This window comes from Phodopus roborovskii, unplaced genomic scaffold (assembly GCF_943737965.1).
Source record: "Phodopus roborovskii unplaced genomic scaffold, PHOROB, whole genome shotgun sequence".
Classification (NCBI taxonomy): domain Eukaryota; kingdom Metazoa; phylum Chordata; class Mammalia; order Rodentia; family Cricetidae; genus Phodopus; species Phodopus roborovskii.
In genome coordinates, this window is record NW_026126514.1 from 20,301,837 (window position 1) to 20,316,824 (window position 14,988).

General features: G+C 45.4%; 1 protein-coding gene across 1 annotated transcript in view; it reads right to left on the reverse strand.

Annotated features, from left to right (window-relative positions):
* Positions 1 to 14,451, reverse strand: part of Rtn1 (reticulon 1) — a 98,839-nt gene extending 84,388 nt beyond the window's left edge. Inside the window, exons 1-2 of the mRNA XM_051195978.1 lie at positions 13,686 to 14,451; positions 5,745 to 6,503 (exon numbers count right to left, since the gene is read on the reverse strand). Of these exons, the coding sequence (XP_051051935.1) occupies positions 5,745 to 6,503; positions 13,686 to 14,232 (1,306 nt within the window). The 5' untranslated portion in view covers positions 14,233 to 14,451. The remainder of the gene's footprint in view (positions 1 to 5,744; positions 6,504 to 13,685) is intronic.
* Between the last annotated feature and the right edge of the window lie 537 nt (positions 14,452 to 14,988).

A 14,988-nucleotide genomic window follows, 5' to 3' on the forward strand; every position in this document is an offset into this window, starting at 1 on the left:
CAGCCCCCCAAAGCCAGTGTTTTAAGAGTATCAATCCACATACCATTTGAGCAATTCTAACTTCTGTATGTTTCATAAGGAAAAGCCAACAAAGGGAAGACAACAGATGGAGCTGGCTACCAGCAACCTCATCCCAGGGATGCTCAGAGGACAGCATTTTCTGTCACTGGGAAAAATCTAGTGAAATCAGCTTAGATGCTCAGAAAGGTCTATGGTGGGAAACTTGATGTCCCTAAGGATCTGTATGGTTGTGATGGGCATCATGTTTGTCTCTGGACAAACTTGATTGTCTCTGGAATAAACAAAGAGACACTCCCTTGGATGGGATGCGTCTGTGAATACACCCCCAGGAAAGATGAACTGAGTTAGGAAGACCCTTTATCAGAGAATGCATCTTCCAGTGGAAGCCTAGATATGAAGAAGTCCAAGGCTTCTTGCTTGCCTACTTTTGTTTCTTGCTAAGTAGTGTGTCTATCCTGTTGACAATACAAGCATCTCAATACAGCTTCTTCAGCCTTCCCATGTGGACTGAGGACTAGCAGCTCTCTAGAAACCCTCCCCACCGTCAGTGGCAGGTCAGGAATGCCGAGGCATGCAGGCTGTTGACCTGAACAGCTCCAGGTCTCAGCCTCCTCAGCATGCAGACAAACACTGTTAGACAACTCATTGCCTCATGTGTAAGTCACTCTAATAAATCCCCTTATGTAATACATATCCATTGTATTGTTCTTCTCTCTGGAGAACCCTGACTGATACAATGACCCACACTGACACAAGAGGCAGACTGTATCAGACAATCACTGGTCCATCTTGATGAAAACTGACACAGAGCAGCCGCTGTAGTGGATGCATGTCAGGGCCTCAGGGTGATGCTGAAATTTCTGCTGTGAAAGGAAGAGACTTCCCAAGAATCTCTAGGGCCTGATTTATCAATGTAATTGCGCAGAAGCAAATACGTGTAATGACTTTGTTAGTTTTAGAACTACAAGAAGAAAAGCAAACAGGACATGCTGATTTGGGTTCTCTGCCAAGAGACACAAACACACTGTTGTGCAATACTGAAAAGTGACAACAAAAGCCCCATAGACACCCAGCAGGTGAAAATCTAGTCTATATCACAAGACTCCCCATCTTCTAGCCTTCCTGTAAACTCCACCCCAAGGAACACACAAACTTTCTCCTGCCACAGTTTGCTTCCAAACTCAAGCTATACAGCTGGTCTCACAGAGAGGAAGGGGTTACAGAGGTCTGCCCCCAGGGGACAGGAGCCAGGGGAGGTGAAATCAGATGCAGCTCTAAAAACATGTGCTGAGACATCCTTGTTGAGAGTACTGCCCACTGCTCAGCTCACCAGGCTACAGAAGCAATTCTCAAGCTTCAGTGTACTTTTTCCTAAGTTTATTTGTATTTCCTGTGTGCCTGCATGCCAGAAGAGGGAATCAGATCCTATTGTAGGTGGTTGTGAGCCACCATGTGATTGCTGGGAATTGAACTCAGGTCCTCTGGAAGAGCAGTCGGTGCTCTTCACCTCTGAGCCATCTCTCCAGCCCCTCGGTGTACTGGTTTTAATTCCATATGTATGCTCATTTTAGTGGTGTTTTAGGTATCAAGGGCATTCTGGATCATTTCAGAGATAGTTTTATAGACAAACACTGCTGCAGACGCAAAAGTGTTTACAACAGGGTCGGCACCAAGTGCTTTTAGATTCACTACTCAGATGCAGACTCAACAATGCCTTTACATGAACCCCTTGAAACCCACTGTATGCTCATAACCCTATCCATGGAATGTTCCTCTCAAGACTTTTATTATTCTCAACTACGCTATGTAAAGGATACTCATATGTATAGCTTGATAAATAAAACATACTTTCACATGTATCTAATATGTATTTTTATAACACACACACACACCTGCCTGTTGTAGGATTTCAGAGGATAAAGTCTTTACAGTATCAAAGGGTATGGCTATTTAAGACTGCAACAGCTATTATCAGAGTGTCCTCCTAAAGTCTTGGCTTTGGTAGGACTGAATAGAACCCAGGGCCTTATAAGTGTTTGACAAGCTCTCTTCCAATATGCTGCAACCCCAGCCCTAAGCAAGTTTCAAATAAGAGAGTTATAATCACGGGGGTTGGGGAAGGTGAGTGGAACTCAAGTAACATCACTTCATTTTCTCCCAAAGGGAAAGAAGGAAAGAGAAGATTCTGACAAATAATATAGATGTATCGAATTCAGGAAGTCTACAAGTTGTCCAACCACAGTGAGGAAATGCACTTGGAGCTGAAAAGGGATGATGTCTCCAAAGCAAGAGACTGAGTACTCAGCACAGAAAATGCATTAGCCGAGGAGAGGTTAGCCCTGAGGACCTGAAGAAGGAAAATAGGCAAGGACTCTGGAACACATCAGCCACAAGAGATTGGAAAGAGGTTGGCTAGTAAGATGTGACCCAGGAGGGAGAAACTTGAGTTCAATCAGAGAAGAAAAATCTCTGAGAGGGAGTTGGTGACACCCTGTGTCAGAAAAAATAAAAATAATTAATTAAACTTAACAATACTTGTAATATTACATCATTCGAATAATAAAAATCCATATAAAATTACTCACTGCTTTCTTAGTCAATATTTTATTTACTTTTTATAACTTTAGTTTTTAAATTATGTGTATATGTGTGGGTGTGTGCTTGTGACTACAATGCCCTTAGAGGCCAGAAGAGGGCATTAGAACCCCTGAAGCTGGAGTTACAGGGGCTTGTAAGCCATCCAACTTGGGTGCTGGCTGGGAACTGAACAGTAAGTGCTTTTAACTGCTGAGTCATCGTTGTGGCCCCTTAACCAGGTTTTGGTGTTTTGTTTTCTGATTTATTTCCTTTTTTTTTTTTTTTTTTTTTTTTAATGAAAGCAGGTTTTACTATATCTTAAAGATTGATCAGGACTATACCACTAAATTACCAGAGAGAACAAGAAAAAAATAGACAGAAAAGAGGCTATGGGTTTGGCAAGGAGTGAGTCCTTTGATTTTCAGAACAGCCTTAGGTGGGACTTTGACACTTTGACAGCTAACTGCCATAGTCCAGAACTCACCTATCCTGATGAGTCACTTTGAGTGTTAAATGCTTTATTGAGGAATTTTAAAATTAGCCCTTCATTTGCACATTCCTGAGAGTTGAGGTGACCTTGCAGAAATGGATCTCCCCCTTTTGAGTGTGAGGGCACTAACAGAGTGTTCTGGAGGTATAGAGGGAGAGTACTGGGAGGGCAGGCCTGCACAGGAGGGATAATAAGACAAGCAAAGAACAATATTTTATCTCCAGCTCCATAACTGCAAGATGACAAAGTTCCAAATCACAGGCCGGGTTCCGCTAAGCCTGGTGCCCCTGTCTCACACACCGCGACACCATCAGTCAGCTGAGTCTTTTTCTAAATGCTTTCAAATCCTGAAATGTAGAGCAGCGTCAGTCAGAAGGCTCCAAAGCTGGAGGGAGGGGGAAGCCTACCTGCGAGGCACAAACCGGAATACTTGTACCACTGATGCTTCGCTGGACATGGGCAGGAAACTACAGGTGACCCTACAGTTCAAGGGCACTCATGCTTGGCCTGAGCACCAACCTCCTGGCTAGCCATGATCATTAAGAACAGCCTAGGCAAGCTTAGCAGCGAGTTTGCTTTTCACCTGCTGAAATGGAGCTGCCAAGACCAGAGGGAGCCTCAAAGCACAAATCACCTCCCACTGAAGCTGACTCACGCCCCCCCAGGACTCAGGCTTGGCTTCTCCAGAGTGGCCTTTTCAGGCAGAGCAGTGGCTAAGCAGTGAATTTCAGTGGGGGACTAGATTTCAAAGGGCTCAGCAGTGCAGAAGGGAGCGGAGGTTATTCACCCCCCAGGATCTTTTGAAAAGACTGCCATTCTCTTCTCTTTAGTGTGTAAATTTGGCAACAGAAGTGTGAGGAACTTGCATGGAGATCTGAAGTGCACCTAAGGCCCTCCATTCAGGACCCTGGCTTTACAGGTCATCAGCAGAGGTCTGGGAAGTCAGCCTCGGCTGTTGTGCAGGGTTAGGGATTTCCCAGGGAAAGCAATGGCCCTGCAAATTTCGCCTCTCTCTGCCGTCCTCAGACTCACTTATTTTTGAAGAAAAACGTGTTTGAATAGCATTGTGCACATAGCAGCTGCTTAAGGAACATTGGGGACGAAAGTGGAGATATGCCTGTTACATGTTACTAGACATGAACACAGGCAGCATGACTCCAGGTCCCAGGAGACTGCAGTTGTTCATGCTGCTACCCGCACTCATGCAAGCCACGGGGCTCTTCTCCATCCCAGGCAGAGTGGTGGCAAAATAATCTAAATTAATTTCAGCAGTCACCAAACAAACACATTTGAGTTCAAATATCCTCCTATTGCACACTTGAAATTCTGGAGATAGTTATTAAAATTCTGGAGATAGTTATTTGGATAATCAAGAGTCAACAGGCTCTTAATAAATCAGTGGCCCTGGGTTGATCCCTCAAACTGCAACAACAACAACAACAGCAATCCACTTATCTTGACCCCCACCCCATCTTGTAATACAGTTATCTTTTAATTTCATCTCTCCAAATCATCCCAACATAATGTGATAATTTTGTTTCATGTGTTGGCTTCCAGTTTATAATAAGAAAGATTTGTTCTGTTTTTATATGAAACACTTCAGGTTAGCAAAGACACAGCCAAGACGGTATACTTTGAAATAACTTATCTTCAAAGGGCAAAATATCTGTAAAGAAACAAAAAGAAGAGATGGCCAGGAATGGACCTGGAGTGCAGGTGTGCCTTGGGAGTAAACAGTGCTCCATCTATCCATCTGGTGTTTTTTTTTTTTCTAATGTTTTAAAAGATTTTTATTATGTATACAATGTTCTGCCTGCATGTATCCCTGCAGGCCAGAAGAGGGCACCAGATCTCATTACATGTGGTTGTGAGTCACGACCTGGCTGCTAGGAATTGAACTCAAGACCTCTGAAAGGGCAGGCAATCAATGCTCTTAATCGCTGAGCTTTACCCCCCCCCCCCCCACACACACCCTGGTTCTTTTAGCCCTAAAGTGCCAGATGAATCTGCAATCAGGTTCGGCGGGCAACTTCAGACAGCGGAAGAATGTCCTTTATTCCCACGGAGTCTGAATGATAAAATACTGACTTCTTTCATTTAAAGACTTTCTCAGAGGGAGGCCCTAATGACTAGAGTAAAAGAATTCTAAATTACAAACAATTTTTAAAGATTATTGAGTCATGTTAGGTGCTGCTAGGGATAGAGAAGCCGTGGAAACAATTTTGATTCCTGTCTGTTCTGATTATCTAGAACTCGGAAACAAATCTCTAGTTCCTTGGGTTTAAGAAAGAATGGAGCTGCCTCCACATGGTCCATTTAGGCAAAACTGAGCTAACGGCAGGTTTAGGGATGAAGGGATCTAGCCACGTCCTATCTTTAAATAGGTAGACACTGGAAACAAGCCTGGAAGATTCCAAGCAATGGAAGGAAGAGTTCAGGTCCCCAGAATACACAAAACCATTTGTGATTGGGGCGTGGGGCCAGTGGTCCATTGCCACTTTGGGCTGACCCATTGTGAAGCCTCCTTTCTCCCACCATCCCCACTATAGCTGTGTCCCCATCAGGACAGCTTTCACTTCCCTGCAGATACCTCAGGCCACCCTGGGAGGATTCTGGAGGGACAACCCTGGTTGGACCAGAAAAGCTTCCCCTTTACCTTTTTGCTTGTTGAAGAAGGGCAGAGCAGGCGCGAGGCTGGGACCAAGCTGCTCAGGGCTCTCAGTGGCCGCGGTGCTTTGGCTGGAACTCTCAGCTTCCTCCTTAGGCTTCGGCGGCTGTGACGTGGGCGGCTCGGGGGCTGGGGCTCCGTCGCCCAACGACGGCTCTGGGCGGGATTGGAGGGCAGCGGGGGTGAAGCTGAGCACAGGGTTGGGCTCTGCAAGGCCCTGGAGGCTGGGCGCCCGCTCTTCGGGGGCCCGAGTGCCGGTCTCCTCGCGGATGGCGTCCAGGGAGCCTGGCTTCATCGGGGGCGAGTCCTGCTCGCGCTTGGGGCTCTCCTCTGAGGCCGAGGAGGCGTCGCAGGACTCGATGATGAGCTCGCTGTCTAGCTCGGCCTCGCGCTCCTCCCGCAGGATGCTGTACTGGATGGATGGCGAGGCGGGAGATGGGGGCGGGCCCGACACGTGGCCAAAGCTCACATAGCCCGAGGACAGTGCATCCTCGGAGGCCATGGGGTCCTCTGACACCAGCTCAATTTCCGAGTCTCCGGACTCCGCACTGCTGGCCTCATGGTCCAGGGGGCTGGGGATGGTGGGCAGCCCGGACCTGGCCTTTGCTTTGGGTCTGTCGGTCACCTGGCCCACCGGCCTTGAACTCTCGGTGGTCTCATATGACAACCCCTTTGCTTCTTTAATGGCAGCGATCAACTCATCCTCGGAGACACTGCCTTTCCCCTGGGACTCTGAAGCAGATGGTTCTGTCGTCCCACAGAGTGACGGAGAACCAGAGAAGCACACACACGGACAGACAGATGGACAGAGAGAAAAGAAATAAAACAAAATTCCATTAGGGGAGATGTTTTGTCGTCGCTTGAGAAACACACATCTCATTAGTACAGAAATAGTCTGTTTCCAGGGCTTTGCTGGAAAGACAGGCCACCTAAACTAAGGCTAATTATTGTTGTGGCCCAATTAATCAGTGTTTTACATACCTATCCATCACAATCAGCTGTTTTTTAAAAAAATGACCCTGTCATTTCTTAGCAACAGAATCGTGGCTGCTTGGATGCACCAAAGATTCTAGAACTTTTAATTTTCGATTCCTCGGCGGAGTTTCTCAGATTTGCAGATTTCATTAGATAATCAAATGGACAAATACCCCTGAGTCCACCAACATTAAGAAATAAGAAAGTTACCCCCCCAACTCCCGCCCATGGCTGCTCATGCTTTCTTCGTTAATAAGAGAAGACAAACTTGGATAGACTTGACTTCTGAGCTTTACATTTTCCGTAAGAATGTTGTTACTTTTAAAGCCTAAAATTCAAGGGTTTTGCCCGTTTCCCCCAGTGGATCATGAAGAATATCAGCTCTGCCATCCCATGGAACTGCTGCTGTGGCAGCCCACTATTGTGTCCCCTCCCACGTGGTCTTGAGAAGATATCATCTTAGAGTCACCCCAGTCCCTGGGGCAAGTGTCTGCCTTCTGCCTGATGCTCTTCCAGATGGCCTGGAGACCACACTGACAACCCTGCTGAGCTTGGCTGCTGGGATCACCATGACAACAGTGTTCAGGCTTTTGCTACTGTCTTGCCTTAGAGCAGCAGGGCCTTTCTTCTGGACATTTTAGACAGCTATCTTCAGACCCTACTGGCAAAACTATCCAATGCTTCCTGCAAAACACTGGGGTCACTGTGGGGTCCTAGGGAGGCAAGAGGACCAAGTTAGCTCTGACCACATCACCTGCGGCTCTAGGATGCTGTGAGAACCTGATAAAATATTTTAGAGTTTTTTTTTTAATGTTCTATAAAGCAGGGTCAGATTTACCCTACACATCATCACTCTAGCTTGTAATGTAATGGTAAGGGATCACAACACACAAACTGTATGTGTAAAGGTAAGTAACATGCACAGCATGCTAGGTGATAGCAAGTTCTGTGAAAGAAAAGCAGCCAGGTAAGGGAATCAGATGCTCTGGACATCCGGGATGAAGGTTCAGCTTTAAATAGGGAGGGCAGATGAGGCCTCTGTGAGAGGCAGACACAGATTTAACACTTAATTTCCAAAGGCCTAGAGGTGGGAGCCTCAGTGATCTCAAGAAACCACAATGGCTGGAAGGACTTGTAAGGGGGTGCGGTGTGATAGAAGAGAGAGAGGCTGGGATGGGTCAGAGCTCATGCAGTTTCTAACCCGGGTGGTAAAAGCAGTCATCAGAGTAGAGAAATGATCAGCTCTGTGTTTTAAGTGTCTTAAAACAACTGCTTCTCCTGAAAATATACAACTAACCCTATATGGTCTGAACAGGTTATACTTAAGAATATATGTGAGTAGATATATATGCATGCAGTAAGAATTAATGAAAAAGGTCAAGAATTTAAAGGAGGGTGGGAAGGGGTATATGGGAGAGTTTGAGGGAGGAAGGGGAAAGGAGAAATGTAATTGTATTAAAATTCATCTCAAAAATGAAATCAAAAAAGCAAAACAACTGTCTCCAGTTTTTGACAGTTTTATTGTAATATCTCAAACTACTTTCATAATTCCAAGCTCTCTAAGTCATGTGATTACTTTTTTGCTATAATTCTGAACAAAATAGCAGTATAAAAGTTACATCAAGTTACTTCATAGTGAGCTAATGAGGTCGGGGAAGGACCAAGGGTGTCAATGAAGACATGGTCTGTGCCTTCAGAGCACAGTGGCAGTACAGCTCTCCACCTTCTAGCAGGGGCTGGGCACTTTACATATGGAGCTTACAGCCTTGTGACAACAGCTTAAGCAAATGACTAATAGTGCTACACTCCTGTTTCTCTCTCCACCTACTTTAGTCCAGGCCTATCACTTTGTACCTGTTCTGTAAATTGTCCAGGATCCTTTCCACACTGGCTTTTGGAAGAAGGGAGATGTTGTAGTGCTCCTAACTCACCATATCTTCTGAAGCTCTAGTTTTTAGTGGGTTTCCAGAATCATCCTTTCCTGCTCCACTAGGTCCAGGGATAGTAATGACTCTGGAACAGCCTCAATAACCATCAGCTAATAAGTGGATAAATTAAGTGTGATATGCCCTTATAGTGAAATATTCTTTGGCCTTAAAAAAGGGGGGAGATACAGATGTATGATTAAACATACCTCAAGTTAGTGTACTAAGTGAAATAAGTCATGATGAACTGCATTATTATATTTCATTTATATAAAGTGTTTAGAATAAGCAAATCAAATCCATAAAGATAGAATATAGGTTGATGGTTTCAAGGTATGGGAAAACTTGAAGGTAACCAAATAAGGTCCAAGATTTTTTTGGGGCTAATGAGAATACTCTAAAATGAGGTGATGGACCACAACTCTGAGTATACACACAAAAACAAAACAAAACAAAACAAAACAAAACAAAAAAACCCCATTGTAGAGAACAGTTTCAGTGGCTATAGAATTATGTTATTTTTAAAAAGCAAGATGAGATGATGCATGGAGACTTGAATTTGATCTCCTCTAATGAACTACCCCAAATTACAATGGGCTAAACCATGAGCACAGTAAGTCTAATCATAGCAAAGGTATGCATATCAAGCAGGAAGTAGTTACATCAAAACTGCAGCTGAAGTACTGTGGGGAAAGATCTGGGTGATGTGTCTGTAAAGGTAAGCAGGCCTCTGGCCCCAGAAGTCAGTTTGAGTCATTGTCTTATTGGTATTGTGGATGCTGGAGTAAGTTCAAGAGGGAAACAATGATCTGCAGTAGCTAAGGGCAAAAATTAGGGCAATTTAATGACTTTGGGGGACCACAGCATGGAAACAGAAAATTCAAGAAACACTGAGGCATTGTGGGATATTTGCACACCGTGTGAAGATGTATTGCTGTGACTGGTGTAATAAAAAGCTGAATGGCCAACAGCTGGGCAGGAGGTATAGGCGGGATTTCCAAGGAGAGAGAGGAAGAGGAGGAGGAGAATCTAGGTGCTTGAGAGATGCCAGGGAACACGGAAGAAGCAGAGTAGGCATTATGTGACAATGTAGATGAATAGAAATGGGTTGATTTAAGTTATAAGAGCTAGTTATGAATATGCCTAAGCTAAGGCTGAGCTTCCATAGTTAATAAGTCTCCATGCCATTATTTGGGAACTGGCTGGTGGGACACAGAAAGACTCACTACACTGGAGAGAGAGAGGGAGGGAGGGAGGGAGGGAGAGGGAGGGAGGGAGGGAGGGGGAGAGAGAAAAGAGGGAGAAATAAGGAGAAATAAGGTCCTATTTATATAAGCGAGAGAAAGATGTTAACAGTCATTCAGAAAGATTGATGCTGGCTGAATCCATGGGCAAGGATTCCACAGCATAGGAGGATAGAAGTCAGATGATGAGCTGGTCCAAAGGATGATGTGTGGGCAGGGCTCTTGAGTGGGATGTGTCTTCCCTTCCTATTGTGATGATATATTGTCTATGATTTATTGAAGCCACTGGAGATCAAAATAGCAAAGCAGCCATACTAGTTAGCCATAGAAGCCCAGGCACACACCTTTAATCTGAAGACTCAGGATTAATAGGTAGATGTATCTCTGTTAGTTCAAGGCCACCCTGACTACACTAAATTGATCCAGTCCTAAAAAGAAACAGCTCACACAAAGGCGATCTCAGCACCTGGGATCACACACCTTTAATCTCAGCATTAGGGGGATATATAAGACAGGGGCAGGGTCTCAGAGCTGGCATTCAGTCTGAGAGTTAGTCTCTAGTCACGTTGAGGAGAGCATAGCAGACTGAGTCTGAGGAGCAGTGAAGTCGGGAGCAGTTCGGTCTGAGCTGAGGTAGAGCTAAGAGCTGGCGGCTGGCTGCTTTGCTTTTCTGATCTTCAGCTTGAACCCCAATATCTGTCTCTGGGCTTTTTATTTTTCGTGCTACATCCTATGGCACATCTCCTCCTGCTTTCTTCTGGTGAAGGCTCCTGATCACTTGAGCTGGTGGGACTGGCTCAGCTCCTATTATCTAGCATTTCTGTGCCAGTTGGCCTGCTGCTACATCCTGCAGAAGATGGGTGGGTGTCTACTCCTTCTGCAGAGCTGCAGCCTTAAGGATGGTGTGATGAGTCTGTCTTCATTATCCTCCACCCCACTTTGAGTGACCATTGAAGAGTCACAGAAAGAAAGGAGAGCCAAGGACTATGTATTCACTGTCAGTACTCTGGCATTTTTTAGTGCCTGGTACACGGAGGTTGAAAGGATACTCACAAGAGAGTTACTTCAAAATGTCAGGACAATAGTTTATCATCATCATCATGTTATGTTCATACATGTATGCATGTGGGTGCATGTAGAGGTCAGAGATTGATGTTGGGCATCAGTCTCTATGTTTCTCATTGGAACCCAGAGCTTGCCAATTCATCTAGCCTAGATAGTATATTCTGATAATTCCCTGTCTCCATTCCTCAAGCATTGGGATTATGGGTAGGCCAACATACCACCCAGTCAACATTTGTTTGGGTGCTAGGGCTCTGAATTTTGGTCCTCATGCTTCCACAGCAAGCACTTTACTCCACAGCCCAGACCCAGGGTTCTTAACTACAGTTCATATCTGAAGTATACAGCTTCAGGTTGCCCTCAGAAATTCTAACTTAGCAGAAGGTCTGGATGGAGCTCAGACACCTGCATTCTGCAACTCTGCCTGTGACTCTAACAGCCAGGGTTGTTCTTCCAGACAGGTTGGTAGCAAACAAAAACACAAGACTTTGCCTCCTAAAAGGGAAGAGCCTATTGCTGGAGTTAGCACATACTTCTGACCAAGACTTAGAGCCACTGAGCAGGGACTCCCTGAAGCTGCCTCTCTGAAGACTAGCTCTCAAGTGCTATGCACACTGACAAGGCAGAGCAGCAATCAATAGTTCTCTGCAGCTTTAAGGCTACAAGCCACAACAATGACCAGTGCAGGAAAATGCCTCCAGAGTTACGGTAGTGACACTAAGTCTCAGAGCTTACCAAAAGCTATCCAACTGAACTTAAGGCCTGCATAATAGAAGGGAATATATGCCTACAAATCTAGCTAACTGCTCGTGGCTAGAAAGGCCCGAGACCCTAGAGATCAAGCCTTTTTTTCTTGAATAAACCCTACTTAGAAGTTTTCCACTGACACCTTCGTAAATTAATATAGTTCCTAACTGTATTCTAAACACATCCTTACATCCACATTTAAGTGTAGCTCTCACCCTTCTCCAAAGAAGCCGATGGAGGCTTGTTCAGAGATCCACAACTGGTCCAAAATACAGAGAATGAATTACCATGGGGGTCCAAGTCTCATTATGTCTACATTTCAAGCTCTACTGTTAAGGCTTAGGGAACATCGTGAAAGATTCAGCAGAAACATTGTAACAGCCAGAGGACCAGGATGCCTACTGTTAGATGCTGTCATCTAGATGTGACAGGAAGGCTGCACCTATTAAATCTCAGCTATATGGCTTCATAAATAAGACCTACATAATGGCAACACCTACCTACCTGCCAAGAAGGATGGGATGGGTATTCAAAAGGTCCCACCCGTAGATAAAGAGCTACAAACAGCTGGCACAGTGTGGTCTCCTAGGAATGCCAGATAAGCAGGGGCTGGGCCAGGCCCATTCGCTAAACCTTGTCTCTCTCTGCCTCTGTCTCTCCCTGTCTCTGTCTGTCTCTGTCTCTCTCTCTCTCTGTGTATAAGTTCTGCATGTGTGTGTAGTGTGTAGAGGCCAGGGGACAACCTCAGGTGTCCCTTGGAAGTCATCCATTGCTGTGAGATAACCCTTCTTTATGCTGTGAATATGTTTTATTCCTGTTGTTTAATAAAGAAGCTGAATTGCCATACAGCAAGGCAGCATAAAGCCAGAAGAGGAGATAGAAGGGTAGAGTCTGGGACAGATGCCAGCAAGACATGGGAGCAACAAGATATATGTACTAGAGAACAAGTAATGCCACAAGACACAAAGCAAAACATAGATTAATAGAATGGGTTAGTTCAACTTGTAAGAGCTAGTTAGTAATAAACTGGACCAATAGGCCAAACAGTTTGTAATTAGTATTAAACTTCGATGTGATTATTTTGATACTGGGTGCCTGGGAAACAAAAGCACTGCCTCTGTTTACAATCCATCCCTCTTGTTTTGTTTTGTTTTGTTTTGTTTTTTTCCTGAGATAAGTTTCTCATTGAGACCTCTGGCTCCCAGTTGAGTAGGGCTTGCTGACCAGCAGCTCCAGAGATCCTCCTGCCTCAGCTTCTCCAGTGCTAGGATTCCCAGAATGTGCCATCACACCCATCTCTTTCTACCTGGGTGCTAGGTACCTTTACTTACTGAGCTATCCCCATAGACTCTAGGGATTCCTGTTTTAATCAAAACCACTTTTTAGTTTCAAATATACCATTGCAGGTAGACCTCCAAGGAATGGGCTCTGGGATTGAAGGGAGCAAGAAGGATCATCCCTCTGAGTTTTCCTTTTCCTGACTCTACCACCCCTAAAGGAGCCTAAGCCCCTCCTAATCCAACACATTCTGCATCACAGTGGCAGAGCATGTATTAGGCATGTTACGTGTCCTGTACAAGGTCACCCAACCACGGTCTTCTCCCCATAATGCCTCCAAGAGGCCCAATGGATCATGGGAGAAGAGCTAACAGCAGTGGCATTTCCCTGCCCTGAGTTTCAGGGCTACGGGAGACCATTGATGTTTTCACTGTGTCATTCATAATGTGTCATACATAAATAAATACAGAAACACTTTACAAAGGAAACCCAAAAGGACTTTAAGGGTGACCACAAACTGAACAATGGGCACAGACCTGAAAGGGCTGTGTGTTAATTAAACCAGTTAACTGAAAGTGATTTAAAGGGATCACAAAAGCAAGCATTTTGGATGGAAGTCTTTGTTCCTCCGTGCCCTGGGACTTTAGCCCTCCATAGGCTTGGGGTTTCCCAAAGTGGAGAATTACCAATGTCTTTACCTGTTCCAGAAGATGGAGGAGTGACAGATCCGGGACTGTCATCTTCAGGCTCAGAGACGGTGACAGTAGGGACTGTGTCAGGACTTGGCTTCAGACACAGGTCTTGCTTCTCTGGGGTCGTCTCGTGTGTGGCAGTCACGACAGGTTCGATCTCTGTCAGTGTAATCTTGACAGGGGCAGAGACCAGAGGCACTCTGTGTTGCTCATCAGAGAGATCATCTATGTAAGAGGCAAAGGTAGACTCTTCGAATAAGTGGTCCTTGATGACCTTGCCCTCCACAGGAACTGGTTGGTCGAGTGCACTAACTCCTTCTGGATTTGTAGAGACTTCAGTGTCCTTGCCTTTAAAGTCCAAGTCTTTATCTTCTAGCCCAGGGTGAGGCTGCTCCTGGCCTTTCGCCTCCTGTGGCCTAGTTATGTCAATGTATTTATAAGCTTCTGCTTTCATCTGGTCCAGGGGGTCAGCTAGGATCTTGTTCACTTCAGCAGACTCTGCAGGAGTCATCTCTATTCCTGAATCAGAACTCAATAAGCCATGTGGCTCCATCCCAGGCACTTCTTGTAAGGAGGGTCCAGGGGTCCCCAGCTCCTCAGGGCTCTCTGAAGTGGTGATGTGACCATTTTCCTTCTGAAGAATTCCTGTAAAGTATGCAGGGTCCTCCTGAGGTGGGTAACAGATGTCAGAAATCAGCGATGTGTAACATGCCCCTTCCCCATCTTTTAGTGCTGAGGAAGAGTGGTCCAGGGCATCAGGAACAGCTGCCACACCTGTCAATCAAAGTAACAGCAGACCATGAGTAGGCTCCTGGCTGGAGGTGTCTCTCCTGTCTAATCTACCAGCTAGCCCTTGTTGAGAAAATTCAGCATCTTTTCTCAAGACCTTGGAGCATCAGCATGCTGATTTTCCTTGTCTATCGGAGTCTACAACTCTTGGTATTTTCCAGGCAATAGATCCCGGCAGTTCACTCGCTTTTGGCATCTAGTACCATAAGACAGTCTGACTTCGTTGACTCAGTTTTGATAAAAAAGAAACTATCCCCACCTCTATAGTCTTAATAATAGCCTGTGAAATAGGGTGGAAACTGAGGTGACTCCCGGTTTGTAAATGATCAATGGTGTAGACAGCTGGGAAGGGCCTGCCCTTGGAGGCTCACAGATCTGTGCTTCAGAGGGCTCTAGAGTCTGCCCCTGCGCTCTCGGGCTCCTGCTGCTTTTAGATTAGGCCCATCCACTGCCTAAGGGAAAAGGTACTCCTAGTTTGGACATCAACACCAAGTGTCATTATCTCAGGAGTATGCATCTA